The 12551-nt window shown below is 50.9% G+C and overlaps 5 protein-coding genes across 5 annotated transcripts; 2 read left to right on the forward strand and 3 right to left on the reverse strand.

Moving 5' to 3' along the window:
* Positions 1–130: 130 nt before the first annotated feature.
* Positions 131–880, reverse strand: CCOS01_08041 (glycosyl hydrolase; the record flags this gene model as incomplete). Its single annotated transcript, XM_060456203.1, has 1 exon — positions 131–880. The coding sequence occupies one exon, from the start codon at positions 878–880 to the stop codon at positions 131–133; it is 750 nt and encodes a 249-aa protein (XP_060312477.1).
* Positions 881–1535: 655 nt separating this feature from the next.
* CCOS01_08042 (zinc carboxypeptidase) lies at positions 1536–3178 on the reverse strand (the record flags this gene model as incomplete). Its single annotated transcript, XM_060456204.1, has 2 exons — positions 1536–2993; positions 3062–3178. 2 exons carry the CDS (start codon positions 3176–3178, stop codon positions 1536–1538), a joined length of 1575 nt encoding a protein of 524 aa, XP_060312478.1.
* A 3570-nt stretch (positions 3179–6748) lies between these two features.
* CCOS01_08043 (uncharacterized protein) lies at positions 6749–7063 on the forward strand (the record flags this gene model as incomplete). Its single annotated transcript, XM_060456205.1, has 1 exon — positions 6749–7063. A coding segment is annotated over one exon (315 nt), but the record flags the coding sequence as incomplete, so codon positions are not given.
* Positions 7064–8306: 1243 nt separating this feature from the next.
* Positions 8307–10004, reverse strand: CCOS01_08044 (allantoate permease; the record flags this gene model as incomplete). The annotated part of the gene is made up of 4 exons (XM_060456206.1): positions 8307–8657; positions 8715–9480; positions 9536–9640; positions 9694–10004. The coding sequence occupies 4 exons, from the start codon at positions 10002–10004 to the stop codon at positions 8307–8309; spliced, it is 1533 nt and encodes a 510-aa protein (XP_060312480.1).
* Positions 10005–10897: 893 nt separating this feature from the next.
* Positions 10898–12118, forward strand: CCOS01_08045 (diaminopropionate ammonia-lyase; the record flags this gene model as incomplete). The annotated part of the gene is made up of 1 exon (XM_060456207.1): positions 10898–12118. One exon carries the CDS (start codon positions 10898–10900, stop codon positions 12116–12118), a length of 1221 nt encoding a protein of 406 aa, XP_060312481.1.
* Positions 12119–12551: the final 433 nt, after the last annotated feature.

A 12551-nucleotide genomic window follows, 5' to 3' on the forward strand; every position in this document is an offset into this window, starting at 1 on the left:
GCATACAATGTGTGTGCCTCTAATTCTGCCTCGTCTTTAGAATCCTACTTTAGATACCCGCGCCCTGTAATGTTTACTGATTCATGACCAACAGTGCCAAGCGTGTCTCCTCCGTCTCACTATTAGGGCATCATACGTTGGGGATCATTTCGTCTTCATGACGAGCAGTCCAGAGAATGGCCCTGAGAATCTGTCCAACGAACCATTCGTCCTCGTACGCCTCTTCATAGTGGCCCAGAGCCGTATAGAACGATCTTCCACCTTCGAACTCTTGACACCATACGAGCGGGTGATCGTCCCCCATGGAACCGCCATTGAAGCTTGTCGGATCGCCCCGAGCTAGGATGTGGAGGTTATCGTTGTCCCTAGGATGCGACAGAAAGTTATACCACTCGTCCGTCCACTGTTTCCGAACATCGTCGCACGCCTCCGCCGGATGGTTTCCGCCTCCACGGCGCATTATGAAATGCCCCCGATCTTCAATGACACAGGTGCCCTCCTCGGGCGGCGGATGCTGGTCAAAATGCGCGCCGACCAGCTTGCCATACCACTCATCCTCCCTCAATCCCGAGGCGGCGGCGTGCACCCCCACGAATCCGCCGCCCGAGTTCACGTGGCCTTTCAAAGCTGAGAGTTGTTCAACATTGAGGAACGTTCCCGTGCAGTGAAGGAACACGACAGTCGCGTACGTTGCTAGGGATCGAGGATTGATAGAGGCCTCGGCGTCCTCGCTGCGATCGACGGTGAAGAGTCCCGTGCGCTCGCCCAGGGCCTTCACGGCAGAGACAGCAGCTGAGATGCAATCATGTCGATAGCCAGAGGTCTTGCTGAAAGCCAGAATGCGGAAAGGCTGTCTTGTCGGCTTCGAGTTGGGCGTCATTGCTAATTGAGGTGACTGGTGTCGTCAGAGGAGGATCGTGATGATGGTGGGGTGTGGTTTGGCGGGGTTAGTGGGGTCTTTTCTGGCTGACGCTCCTTAGCCCTCAACATTTTCGACAATCCCCAATCACCGGCTGTGTGTTCTAGTGGTCATGATTTCTCGTTCACATCTATGTGCACAAGATCCCGAGAAGGTCGCAGGTTCGAGCCCTGCCGCGGTCATAGCAGTTGTTCTTTTGATTTTTGCCCCTGATAAATGCTAAACTCACCTCAAATTGCCTCAAATGGAGTCTTTCTCGGTATTCTAGCCAGAATCGAAGGTTAGGTGCCTGAATCGTCGATGCGGTCAAGGGCAGAGTAAGTGTTCGATATTAGTAGACTAGCATTATGAGAAATGCGATGTCGAGAGATTCTTCGGCGTTTAACCGACACACAGGGATTCGACAAGATTTACTTATTATTTTGTAGAGGCTCATTTTCAGGACTTTTGTGTTTCTAATCAACAAACTCGTCATCCTGACAAATGTCTCGGAATGTGCTCCGGGACTCTGTCCGTCTCCGGATGATGGTCAACATCTTGTCCACCATAGAGTCAAAGTGGGAGTCTACGCCGCTGATTTCCCCCTCCCTCTTACATTTCCGCAAAGCCGGTGTACTCATGCTGCACAGGAAGCCGGTTCGCCAACGCCAAGATCAGCCGCGGCGAGCAGGTACTCCATGAAGCCAGCATTTGTCTCTAGCAGGTTCAAGTTGTACTGGCTGGGCGTTGGGTAGAAGGGGCAGTCCACCTCATCATTACCAAAGCCAAATTCAACCACGAATCCGTGCATCTTACCGAGCGAGGGGTCCGTCAAGTGACGCGAGTAGGCGTAGTCATCACTTGAACCCGAAGTTGGGTACAGGTATGAGCTCTGCTCAACCTGGTAGTGGCGGCCGGTGGCGGCGTCCATGGCGTTACCCATTCGCATTGCAGCGAAGACCTTCTCCGACCAGTCGTCGCTGGGGATGTATTCGCCGTAGACGCCATTGTTGGACGGCGTATCCGGCATCAGACCGCGGACGGCATCGTACGACTCGTTCATGAAGTTCATATACGGCTGGCGCAACTGGTTCTCGTCGCTGCCCCAGTTGTACAGGACAACGCCGATGTAGCTATGGATGTCGAGGAACCACTTGACGTTTTTGTGCTGGTCCATCACCCACTTGATACTTTTTGACTCGGGTTCCGAGAACGCCGCAGCGCCGTGGTAAGTCTGTTCAGTCGGGTCTTCCGAAGCGACGTTGGGCCCGACGCTGGGCGCGAAACTCTTGGGGAAGTCAAAGAGAAAGTCGAAATTGCGGTTCAGGTCGATGCCAATGGCCTCCGGATTGCCCCCCGAGGCGGCCGGGTTGCGATTCTTACGCCAGCAGCTGTGTGTGGCTTGGTCATATGCCACGCCGTCAGGGTTGCTCAACGGCGTGAAGACAATACCGGTTGACAGGGCACGCTTTACGTCGTCATTGGTGTACACCCGACCGCCATACGTCAAGCCTTCGCCGTGCTTGTTCGCGTATAGGAGGTCGGAGATGAAGTAAATGATGTTATCCGATGAGCCGCGCTCGCGGGCATGAATGGCGGCGTTGAAGTACACGTGGTGCGCATCGCTGCAGTTCCCGCCTTCGCCACCGATCTTGGCACCGAAGAAAGAGGCATTCTCATACGTCTTGTACGGCGACTCAAAGTACTCAAGGTCATACTCCTGGACGAGGCCCTTGACGGCGCTCTTGATCTCGTTGACGTTGAGGAGGGAGGTGAGATTCGTGCCGGCGGGCTGGGTGCCGAGACCACGGGGGACTTTCTTGCCGCCGTCAAAGCGGTCGCCCGTGCCGATGGCGATACCCGTGTTGTTGGGGCTCGCGTTTTGGCGGCGGGCAATGCGGCCGCCGGAGGCTTCTCCGGGGAGAAGACAGGCTTCACCCAGAAGGGCGAGCGATAGGAGAGCGCAGGCCTGTGTGGTCTTCATGATGATGTCGTTCAACACGAGCAAGCGGGCTCTAGGTGAAGGATGGCCGTCGATGAGGAGCAGGGGAAGGCCAAGAACGTCGAGTTGCGTCGTCCATGAGGGTGATTGGCACTGGCATCATATATGACAGAAGTGCCAAGGGGTCATTCTCATTCTCGTTTGCCCTGCTTCGCCCGAACCATGCTGTAAGCATACGGCTGCTGCACAATGATGACCGCGAAGACGTTGGTCACTGGGGTCCTGGGGTTGGACTTGGCATCCACGCCTCGTGGCCTGCAGCCTGCAGCTTGCTTCATGGTGGTCCTCTCTCTCCGTCGATGTCCTGCCTCCGCTTCGTATCCAGGAGCAGGCGCGAGCGCACTGGCTCGACAGGCTGGGAGGTAAGCTCATTGGAGCTTGACAAGTTGATGCCAGTCAGTACAAATTGAGGAAATTAAGAGTGAGCTGAACAGGGAAGCTGGCAATCAGAGAAGCCACTTACACTTAACTTTCTTGTGATGAAGGACCCATCGATCCAGTGCTGCAAAAACCATCTGCCTTCCACCCTCGACCATGGGCAGCAACAGTTCAAATCGCACCCTAGGATTGGTCAGTTCAGATTGCTCTGCGCAGATATTCTTTCTGCGCCGGTGGACTCATTAAGTGCCTTACAAATCTTGGCAAGGTCCTTTTGCAGAAGACCAAGACACGACTCAAGCAGGGAGCTTGTGCTTGGAGTCTTCGGCTCTTTGGAGATGGATGATTCGCTTGGTTCCCGCTCGCCTGTACGGATCAATCACACCGGTACAACCTTGAAAAGTGGATTGTGGATCCGGGACCCGGCTACTTAATATTTTTCGCTGATTCTTTGTATCCGTAGAAACGTTAGAGATCCTGGGTTCGGACAGAGCAGGGTCTTGACCTTTGAGTCCCGGGAGCGGAAGGGCCATCACTCGCGGGGGATTTTGGCCCGATCCAGCAGGTCAATGTAACCCCCGGAGATTAGCGGCTCAAGGCGGTCCGCCCTGGTAGTTAACCTGCCCAATCATATTTTGGCTTCGTTCCTCCAAATTCGAGAGGATGGGTTGCTTGGTCTGCCCGTGCTCGTGTCGGCCGCGGCAGCGATACGGGCACTGCCGTTTTCTCTCCGTACAAGTTATCTACCGCCCAATGGGAACGCGGCTATTGAACCTAGACTATCGAAAACATACACGCAGTTAGTTTGAGATGCCCTGCAAAGATTGTAAGGCTGTTGACCTGCCGCCTACAAGCCTTGATATGCGTCTGAGCATCATTGCATGAAAGTCTAAGAGCTGGTTCTGCACCTGAATCAATGGTCAATATCAATGGCAGCTTTCACTCGTCTAGCCGAACCATAAGCTCAACTTGCGGTGATGCTGTGAGTAAGCGATGTATGAGATGAGCCCTTCTGCTTTGCATTCCAGGGTATCATACTTGACATGCACTGGTGAGAGGCAAACCCCCTGCAGCATCTTGAACTCCACAAGGCTGTTTTATCAACCATCAATGCTTTCCCGCCCATCCTTCAGTACGTGTCTCATCGGTATGAAGCATTATTATTCGCACTTAATTGAGATGCAGATTTTCCATACCGTCAAGGCAATCGGGTGATTCTACTTTTCTCACAGGGCAACACTTGGTCGCCTATGTCTCCTTAGGCAGTGTCGAACCTTTACTTCAGCAGGATGAGTCATGAGGAGAACAGTCACCCGGGCCACGGAGATGGCTGACTGGGGTTTTCGGTGGTCCTAGCAAGTGCAATATGGCCACAACGCCCACGCATCATCTGATGCCAGCCTGCTCGGAATTATGAAGATCCAAGAAGTCACGGCCGCAGGCGAGCTCTGTTGTGTTTTCAGATGTCGAAGTCGCAGCCTGGGAGTCATTGCTCGGAAAATCTGTGCATTGGAATTGGCCGGAATATACCGTTATGATTACACGTTACATATGCTGTGTATATTTGGAGTTGGAGCCGATGTTGACGCCAAACACGAACGTGTCTCTCGGTGCTTCCTGTACCTATGTACCTTCAGTTGCGGACGACTAAAAAGACCATTGTCTTGCTCAACAGTTCCGTTCCCATGTCTTGGCTGAATTTGGTCCAACTCGCTCCTGAAAGTCTGGCGGCGGCCTAGTTATCCACCTGCTTCAGCCTCAGCCTGGAACCTTGATGACTAGCATCTTCATCCTTGCTGATATGTTAAAGGCCGCGGTGCAGCTTTCCAACGACTATTGCGGTTTTTAATGACTTACCTTTGTAGCAGTGCCACACGGATGGAACAGCATACCAATCATGATCTAAAACCTTGGTGGGATCCAGCAGTGTGCTGACGAACTTTGTACGGCCTGGGCTATAAAGGGCTGAGGCCATGGGCAGGTCGTGAATCTCATCCATCGCGGAGTCAGGCATGCTCAGGGTTACAATTTTACCTTTCAAAGCCTTCTTCACAAATTACTGAAGAATCTTAAGTGAAACGTTGCGTCATATATGATACGAAAGTCGGTTTGTTACCCGTCGAATGCTAGCCCAGGATAAGACAAAACCCAGTCCTGTCTATATTATCTTGGCACATCCCGCCGGCATTAGAAGGGTAGACTGCCGTGTCATTTTACGAGAAATGTTCATGGTATCGCAACTGTCATAAAGGCTGTCGGGGTCATCGGCGATAGTCGAGAGTTCTTACCCTCTGCATCACTTGCGTTTGAGTATTGGCAGTGGGACTTTGTATTCTTTCCTCTTCGTCGAGCCTTAGAGGCGGAGCTTTACGTAGCATTTTGACAGGGGTTTACTTCTCGCATCGTGGTACAACCGGATGCACAAATTCTTGACGCCTTGAATATCTGGCCAGGTTCATACGACGTGCCTCATTGAGGGGGCCTATCCGAGTAGGGCGCTGGGCTTTTTGGTTTTGAAGTTAGACCTGCGGCACAGCACACCGTCCAGGCCGCGATATCCGACTCTACCGAGACGAATATTTTATTGGGCAAGATCTGTCGCGTGTTCTTTTCTTACTCAATGTACGAGAAAACGCGACACGAGGGTCAGACTTCCCTCCTCTCTTCGCAGATATTCAAACACCACGAAGCCGAATAAGATTCCAGTCCTCACGACTACTCAATGATGGTCTCCCTCTCAATGCAGCCACTTTTCAACGCCTAACCGCGACTAAGGAGACCCGTCATCGCACCTCTGCTGCTGCGTCGATCATGGCTCAGGTGTTCTCGAGCCTTGACATGAAGATGCTTACGAAGGCGCTCGGGTCCTGATTTTAGCAAGATAAGTCAAGATAAACGTCTCTATAACGGAGTGATAGGTCCTGGCGAGACGCTGCGAGTTTGGTAATGGGGCGACAGCAATGATTTCCTCGTTCACGGCATCCGACACTACGAAAGTTTCGCCGAATCATATCTGCAAGATATTTGATAGGTACGCCGGGGCCCACAACGCACGTCTCATCATGAGCAACATGATTCCAGACATGGCGTACCAGGCAGTGGTACCTTATTGCATTTGGTATCCTAATGTTGCTACTGAGGATACCTATCGGAAGCTTTATTATCGCCACCCAGAAATGCGTTATCACATTGGACGAGCTTGCGCCGTCGCAAGATATGGGGAGCTATACAACGAATTAGACCTGCTACCGGATGTCTCCATTGCTGAGGAAGCTCGTGATAATGGCAAGCTCGATAGTTTTGAGCATATCATGAGCCAATCTGTGTGATATGCTGTCGTGAACGATTATCAACGATCTGTAGATCTGCAAATCCATGACCAGGAGCTTATCTCAGTGGGAATACCGCTGTTCGATCCTCCTTGGAACCCCATCGACCATTGAAAGTTATCGGAGGCCCCCCCCGAGAGGAATCCCAACTTGGAAAAATTGCCCTCTCACTACTTCAATATTCAAGAGGACTCCAACATCAGCGGTTGTCCTTCGCCTGGGCCTCGTCTCTCAAAGTTACAAGGCGAGTACATCGCTCTGCTTCACACCCCACTGCCAGAAGATTTGCCTCCTATCAATAAGGGCATTTTGATTCTCATGGCTGCATGGGACGGCAATATTGAGCGTTACTCTCGCCTCAGACGGCCAATTACAGTTCCGAATGAGATCACGGCCGTTGTTCGCGGTGCCTACCATCACACACCATTTTGCGCGATGGCTCTAATTATGCGTTGACGAACTTTTCCCACGCCAGTATGAAATTAGACTTATTGGGCAGGCATGCCATGCGCGGTTTATCATGAACGACGATCTATCCCGCATCGATAGCGAAATCGACAGCGAAACGCTTGCGGAGCTATTCTGGTGGCCTCACTGCCCACATTCGGACACCTTGCGCGAGCTGGCATGGCGCCGACCTGAGCTAAAACACCAGGTCATACTCGCATGTATAGCTGGAGACTAAGGTACCAATATCTTTTTCTTGAGCTTTTTGACGGGATGAGGCCAACACAGGAACAGTGGGAAGCCGCACATCATTCTTACAGCGAGTTCTTTAAGGAGACGATTGAACTGCGGGCGAAAGAAGAGGGTCTTGAATTCCTTAAAAAAAAGGGAATGGAGCAAGGATTATCTACGCTCGGCCAAGGAGCTCTATAGGGGTCATGATGAATTGGCACTGACCAAAGAGATCGTCAATGATCCTGATTAATAAAGCGAAGACTGGCATGGCTGGAGCATGCCTGAGAATAATCTGTTCAATTTTCAAATGCATTCTCAGATGGCCAAATAGCAGCAATCGATCACTACCACTGATGAAGCGAGACAAGGAGTATCCATCAAAGCGTATAGTGGTCTGTATTCAACGATGGAGGATTACGAACGACGATCAGAACCACCTCCACAGCCTATATTTCCGAAGTTCTTGGAACTTTCTCACGAGTTCGATGAGTAATAAGTGCATTGGCAGACTGTATTCATAGAAGAAATGAAACATCCCTGGACAGCGACAGTCATCTCTACTAAGCGGTATTCCAAAACGTTGAAAAGTCTTATATACACACTCTATCCAACTTCTACTTGGAAGTGATCGGGTTCACTCAAATCTCCAAATTGACTAACTTGCCATGAAGCTCGGTGAGTTCTTCGCGGGGGATTGCTTGCAAGAAAGACATAAAAGAAGAGGAATCAGCGCAGGAATAGTCGGGGATCTCTAGATATTGGCCTTCGAGTTCACAGTCGGTTATCTGAAGTTTGCAATCGCTCAGTTCGTCTCGCACAACTTGAACGACATCTGACCAATTGCTCTCGCTCTGGACTAGATTGATGTTTCCCAACTTCAGGTCATTCAAGCTCGCACCATGCCGGCGCAACAGTTCAGTTAAATCTCCGCCCTCACCATTGAAGCCTGAGAGGGGAGATGAAACTATCGACGCCTCCCTGCTTTTGTGGCTGAAGTTACGAGTCGTGCCATCGAATCTCAGAGAACGTATCTGAAATCCAAATTCTCCAAGTCTGTCTTGTCGTGCATTCCAAGCCTCATCCCGTCAACCTTCTCCTCGACCCCATCAACGTTACCGTACTTGCTATCCCGGCGCCTATTTTGCCAAGCCATGTTCAATCGTAAGACGATCGCAGTCAAAAGTGCCGCGCAGAAACAGACCAAAACTACCGCAATAGCAAGAACGTACTTTGGGGCGTCTTGACTGCGGAAAAAGAATGGACCAGCGATATTTCCAGCAGCGAAGACCATTAGGAGCATGGTGTTAGTAAATGCCCGCTTGGTATGGCCTGCGACATTTTGACCGACAATAGTCAAGACAAATGGCCACTTGTGAAAACAGGTTAGTAAGAGGTTTTTCGCTTGCAAGAGGGCTCAGTGACTCACTGTTACAGCATACGAGTTGATCAGCCAGTATGCAACTACCCGCCCGTACTTGTTTGCCCCCGTATCCATAGTAGCATAGACAGCCGCGATTCCTGCAATCGCAGGCAGCAGAGGTATGATCATGCCCCATGTTCGGAGATTTCCATACTTAATTGAAATGGTTCCCCAAACAATCATGCTCCCCGCACTGACAACGGATGAAGGAAGGCCAATGAGCAGTGTTCGGAACGCGTCAAAGCCGAACCCTGAGATAACCAGGCTTCCGAATGATGTGAGACCGCCATTAGGGAGTTGAGTGAAGAGAACAAATGCCAGTACCAGCCAAGTCTTGACATCGATTACTGCATGCCACATTTGGTAGTGCTTCCATTCATACCCTTTGATGCCTGTCATGTTCTGCGCAACACGCTGTACGGCAATGACTTGCTCCTCGTGTGTGAGAAACTTGGCCTTGTTGGGGGTCTCCGGCATAAAAATGATCCAGAGGACGCCTACCAAGATGCTGAGAATGCCCAAGACTAGGAAGATGTACATCCAAGGCCTCAAGGCGGTGTTGGTAATATGACCCAGGCCGAAAGACAACAAGCTGCAAACAATGGAAAATGCCCCTTGCATAGCAGCCCACAGCATCGTACGCAAGACCTGTTCCTTTCGGGTGTACCAGATAGAAGTATACAGCAGAATGCCAGGAGTTACAACCGATTCAGCTACACCGAGGAGGAAGCGGACTACCATCAGTCCGGCAAAGTTTCGCAGGCCAAGATGGCTTTCCGATAGTCAGTTATACGACAATGAATGTTTGAGGAGGGCTGTATTCTCACGCAAGCATTAGCACACCCCAAATAATCACGGCAGAGCTGAGAATCCGGACTGTCTTATATCTCTGAAGCATATAGTTGGCAGGGTATTGCGCGGCAAGGTATCCGCTGCAGATAGTCAGTTTACTCTTGAATCCACAGATTTGGTCGTCATCACTAACAAGTAAAACATGGAGCTGGCCCATGAATATTCGTCTCCCACCAGACCAAGGTCTTTGCGGAAGTCGAACAATACTGCCCATCCCATTGCAACTTTGTCGACATAGTTGAGGCCATACAGCAAGCACATCAACGCTAAAAGATGGCGATCAATCTTGCGCCTGACAGCATTGGCAATATCCTGCGGCACGGACTGCGCGATGCCTTCCTCAAAAATATCATAGCCTTCATCAGCGACTTGCCCTTTGAGAGCGACCTCATGGCCGCTGGCAGTGTCAGCCGCTGCCGGTGATGCTTCAATGTTGTCTCTCATTTTCCGGGACGAACCTTGAGAATGGAAAACAAGCTATGTGGTCTTTCTTTGCGATATCCGGCTCGGTGGTCTAATATCTCCGCTAGAATCACGCTTATCGAGAGCAGCATCGCCGTAATCATGGATAATCGTGCTGCATCCAAACATTTGAGAATGGTAGATGCACTGGCTCGGCCTCTAAAAGCCGACTTCGCTATCAATTGTGGCACCTTCGAGTAAGCTTGAATGAATGTCTCCACAACAAGTACATATAGGTAGCCACTGATGACCTATCAATCAATGGAAAAACATTTATCTTCTTTTCCCCTGCGGTGGACAATGTGCCGGTCAGCCGGACATTAGCTTTGAGTCTTGGAGTAGCTGATAAGATGTGGCTTCCTTTGCCGGCGGGCAACCGCTCCGATCTTGTTATCACGACGGCTCGGAAAACTTCTTGAGTGGTTTTGTATCGCGTCCCCGCCTTCGACAAGGACAAGATCTCCAAGACAAAGACAGTGGACCCGGCTTTCCGCTCAAAAGCTTAGCATGTAGGGGTTGTATCAACGTCCCCCACTTGCCCCGTTTCTATGTGGATCGCCGGGGAAGCCCGAGCGGCCGATAAGACTCCGACTATTTCGCACCATCCAAACTTGACCCATGGATCGGACAAGCACATCGACCTGCTTCCGAGTGATTCCCGGCGCCCATTCCAATTCTTCGGTCCTCAGTAAAGGATAAGTCCAGTAAGTCGACTTTGGGCAACATCCGAAACGTGGTCGCCACTCTTTGCACTGCCGATCGCCATTGACTTTCTGTGTTAGATGCAACGCTTGCCGAGGCTCAGGGCCTATCAGTAAATCAGTCATCCATCTTCAAGCAAATACAATTCGAAACCACAAACATATCGCCAGATCATGCAGGTCCCAGACATTGACCAGGCTCACTGCCTTGCCTTCTTGTCAAGGCTCATTCAAATCAAGAGCTACTCGCAGACCGATGGTGAGCTAGAGGCAACGGATTTCATGGCCGAGCAAATGAGAAAGATTGGACTGGAGTCGGCTATTTGCCCGTTCGACAACGGCCGCCGTCAAAATGCGATAGGGATCTGGAAGGGCCACCATTCAGTGTCAGCAGCGAGCAACAAAGTCCCCAAAACGCTACTCTTCAATGGACATCTAGACACAAATCCTGTCTCCGAAGGTTGGACGATCGATCCTTGGGAGGGAAAGATTGATAACGAGTTTATCTACGGCATTGGAGTCAGTAACATGAAATCTGGCTGTGCCGCGTACTTTTGCGCCGTTGAAGCGCTGCTTAAGGCTGGCTGGCGGCCCAGAGGCAATGTTGTCCTAACCTATGTGGTTGGTGAGCTTCAGGGAGGCGTTGGTACGATGGCCCTCATTGATCAAGGAAAGATCAATGCCGATTGTTTTGTTAACTGCGAACCGTCGGATATACAAGCAGTCACAATGCACGCGGAAGCTCTAGTCTTCGAGATTGAGATTGTTGGAGTCACTCGACACATGTCAGCCAAGGAGGAGGCATCCGATGCGATCCTGGCGGCATGTGAGCTGATTCCCCAGATGGCATGTATGAAATTCCGTGGAGCCAAGAGCAGTGAGCATGAAAAGTGCAACAGATGTTCAGTGGGCGTGGTTCATGGTGCCCTTGGGAAAGACTTGGTTGAATGGAGACCTGCCCAAGTAGCGGACGTATGCAAGCTTGCTGGAAGTGCGCGCTACGCTCCTGGCCAGACACAAGAAGGTGTCATGGCTGATATTCGCGAATTAGTGGACACTGTAGTTGGTAATTATGCTGGTATGTCGGCTACTGTCAAGCAGCGATTTGAGCCTACAATGCCGGCATTTGAGGTGCCAAGAGACTCACAGATAGTGAGAGCCCTGAACAAGGCCTATCGCCAGGTTCGCAACTACGAGCAGCCAACAGGGGTTCTTGCGCCGACTTGCTTCTATGGATCCGACGCTGGCCACTTGTTCAAAACTTTGGGGATGGAAGGTATTGTCTGTGGTCCTGGAGGGAAGTACAACACCCGGCCGGATGAGAAAGTAGACATTCCGGACTATCTTGACTGCATCAGAATGTTCATGCGTCTGATCGTCGATATCTGTGGTTGAAATTAAGTATATCAAATGACTACTACACTATTCTGAAAATAGGCATCTTATGCAGTCTGTCTCTGGTCCTGCGTTATGCTGCAAGTGACCATCAGCGATCAGGATGCACCGTAGAAGATCAAGCCGTTTTTTGCAACACGAAGCTGAGTAGTGTCGTGGCAGCAATACAGGTTGCAGGAGCATATTTCACTTCAGGCACCTTCTCAGGGGATAACAAACCATCACCTCATCTCATCACATAAGATTTGGCTTCCACCCAAACTAGGAAGCCAATGTTGTTCTTATCATTGTTAGGGTCTCCAAAACCCGGTATCCCCGTAATCGGCCAGGGACTGAACAATGGCATTAGTACAGTAGGGTGCCAAAAGTTCGTGTACACCCTCCTAGTGCGTCACCTATAGCCCACTAACTACGTCTCTTAATTACTATAAAT

The sequence above is a fragment of the Colletotrichum costaricense genome, assembly GCF_030867565.1.
Source record: "Colletotrichum costaricense strain IMI 309622 chromosome Unknown Scaffold_8.1, whole genome shotgun sequence".
Classification (NCBI taxonomy): domain Eukaryota; kingdom Fungi; phylum Ascomycota; class Sordariomycetes; order Glomerellales; family Glomerellaceae; genus Colletotrichum; species Colletotrichum costaricense.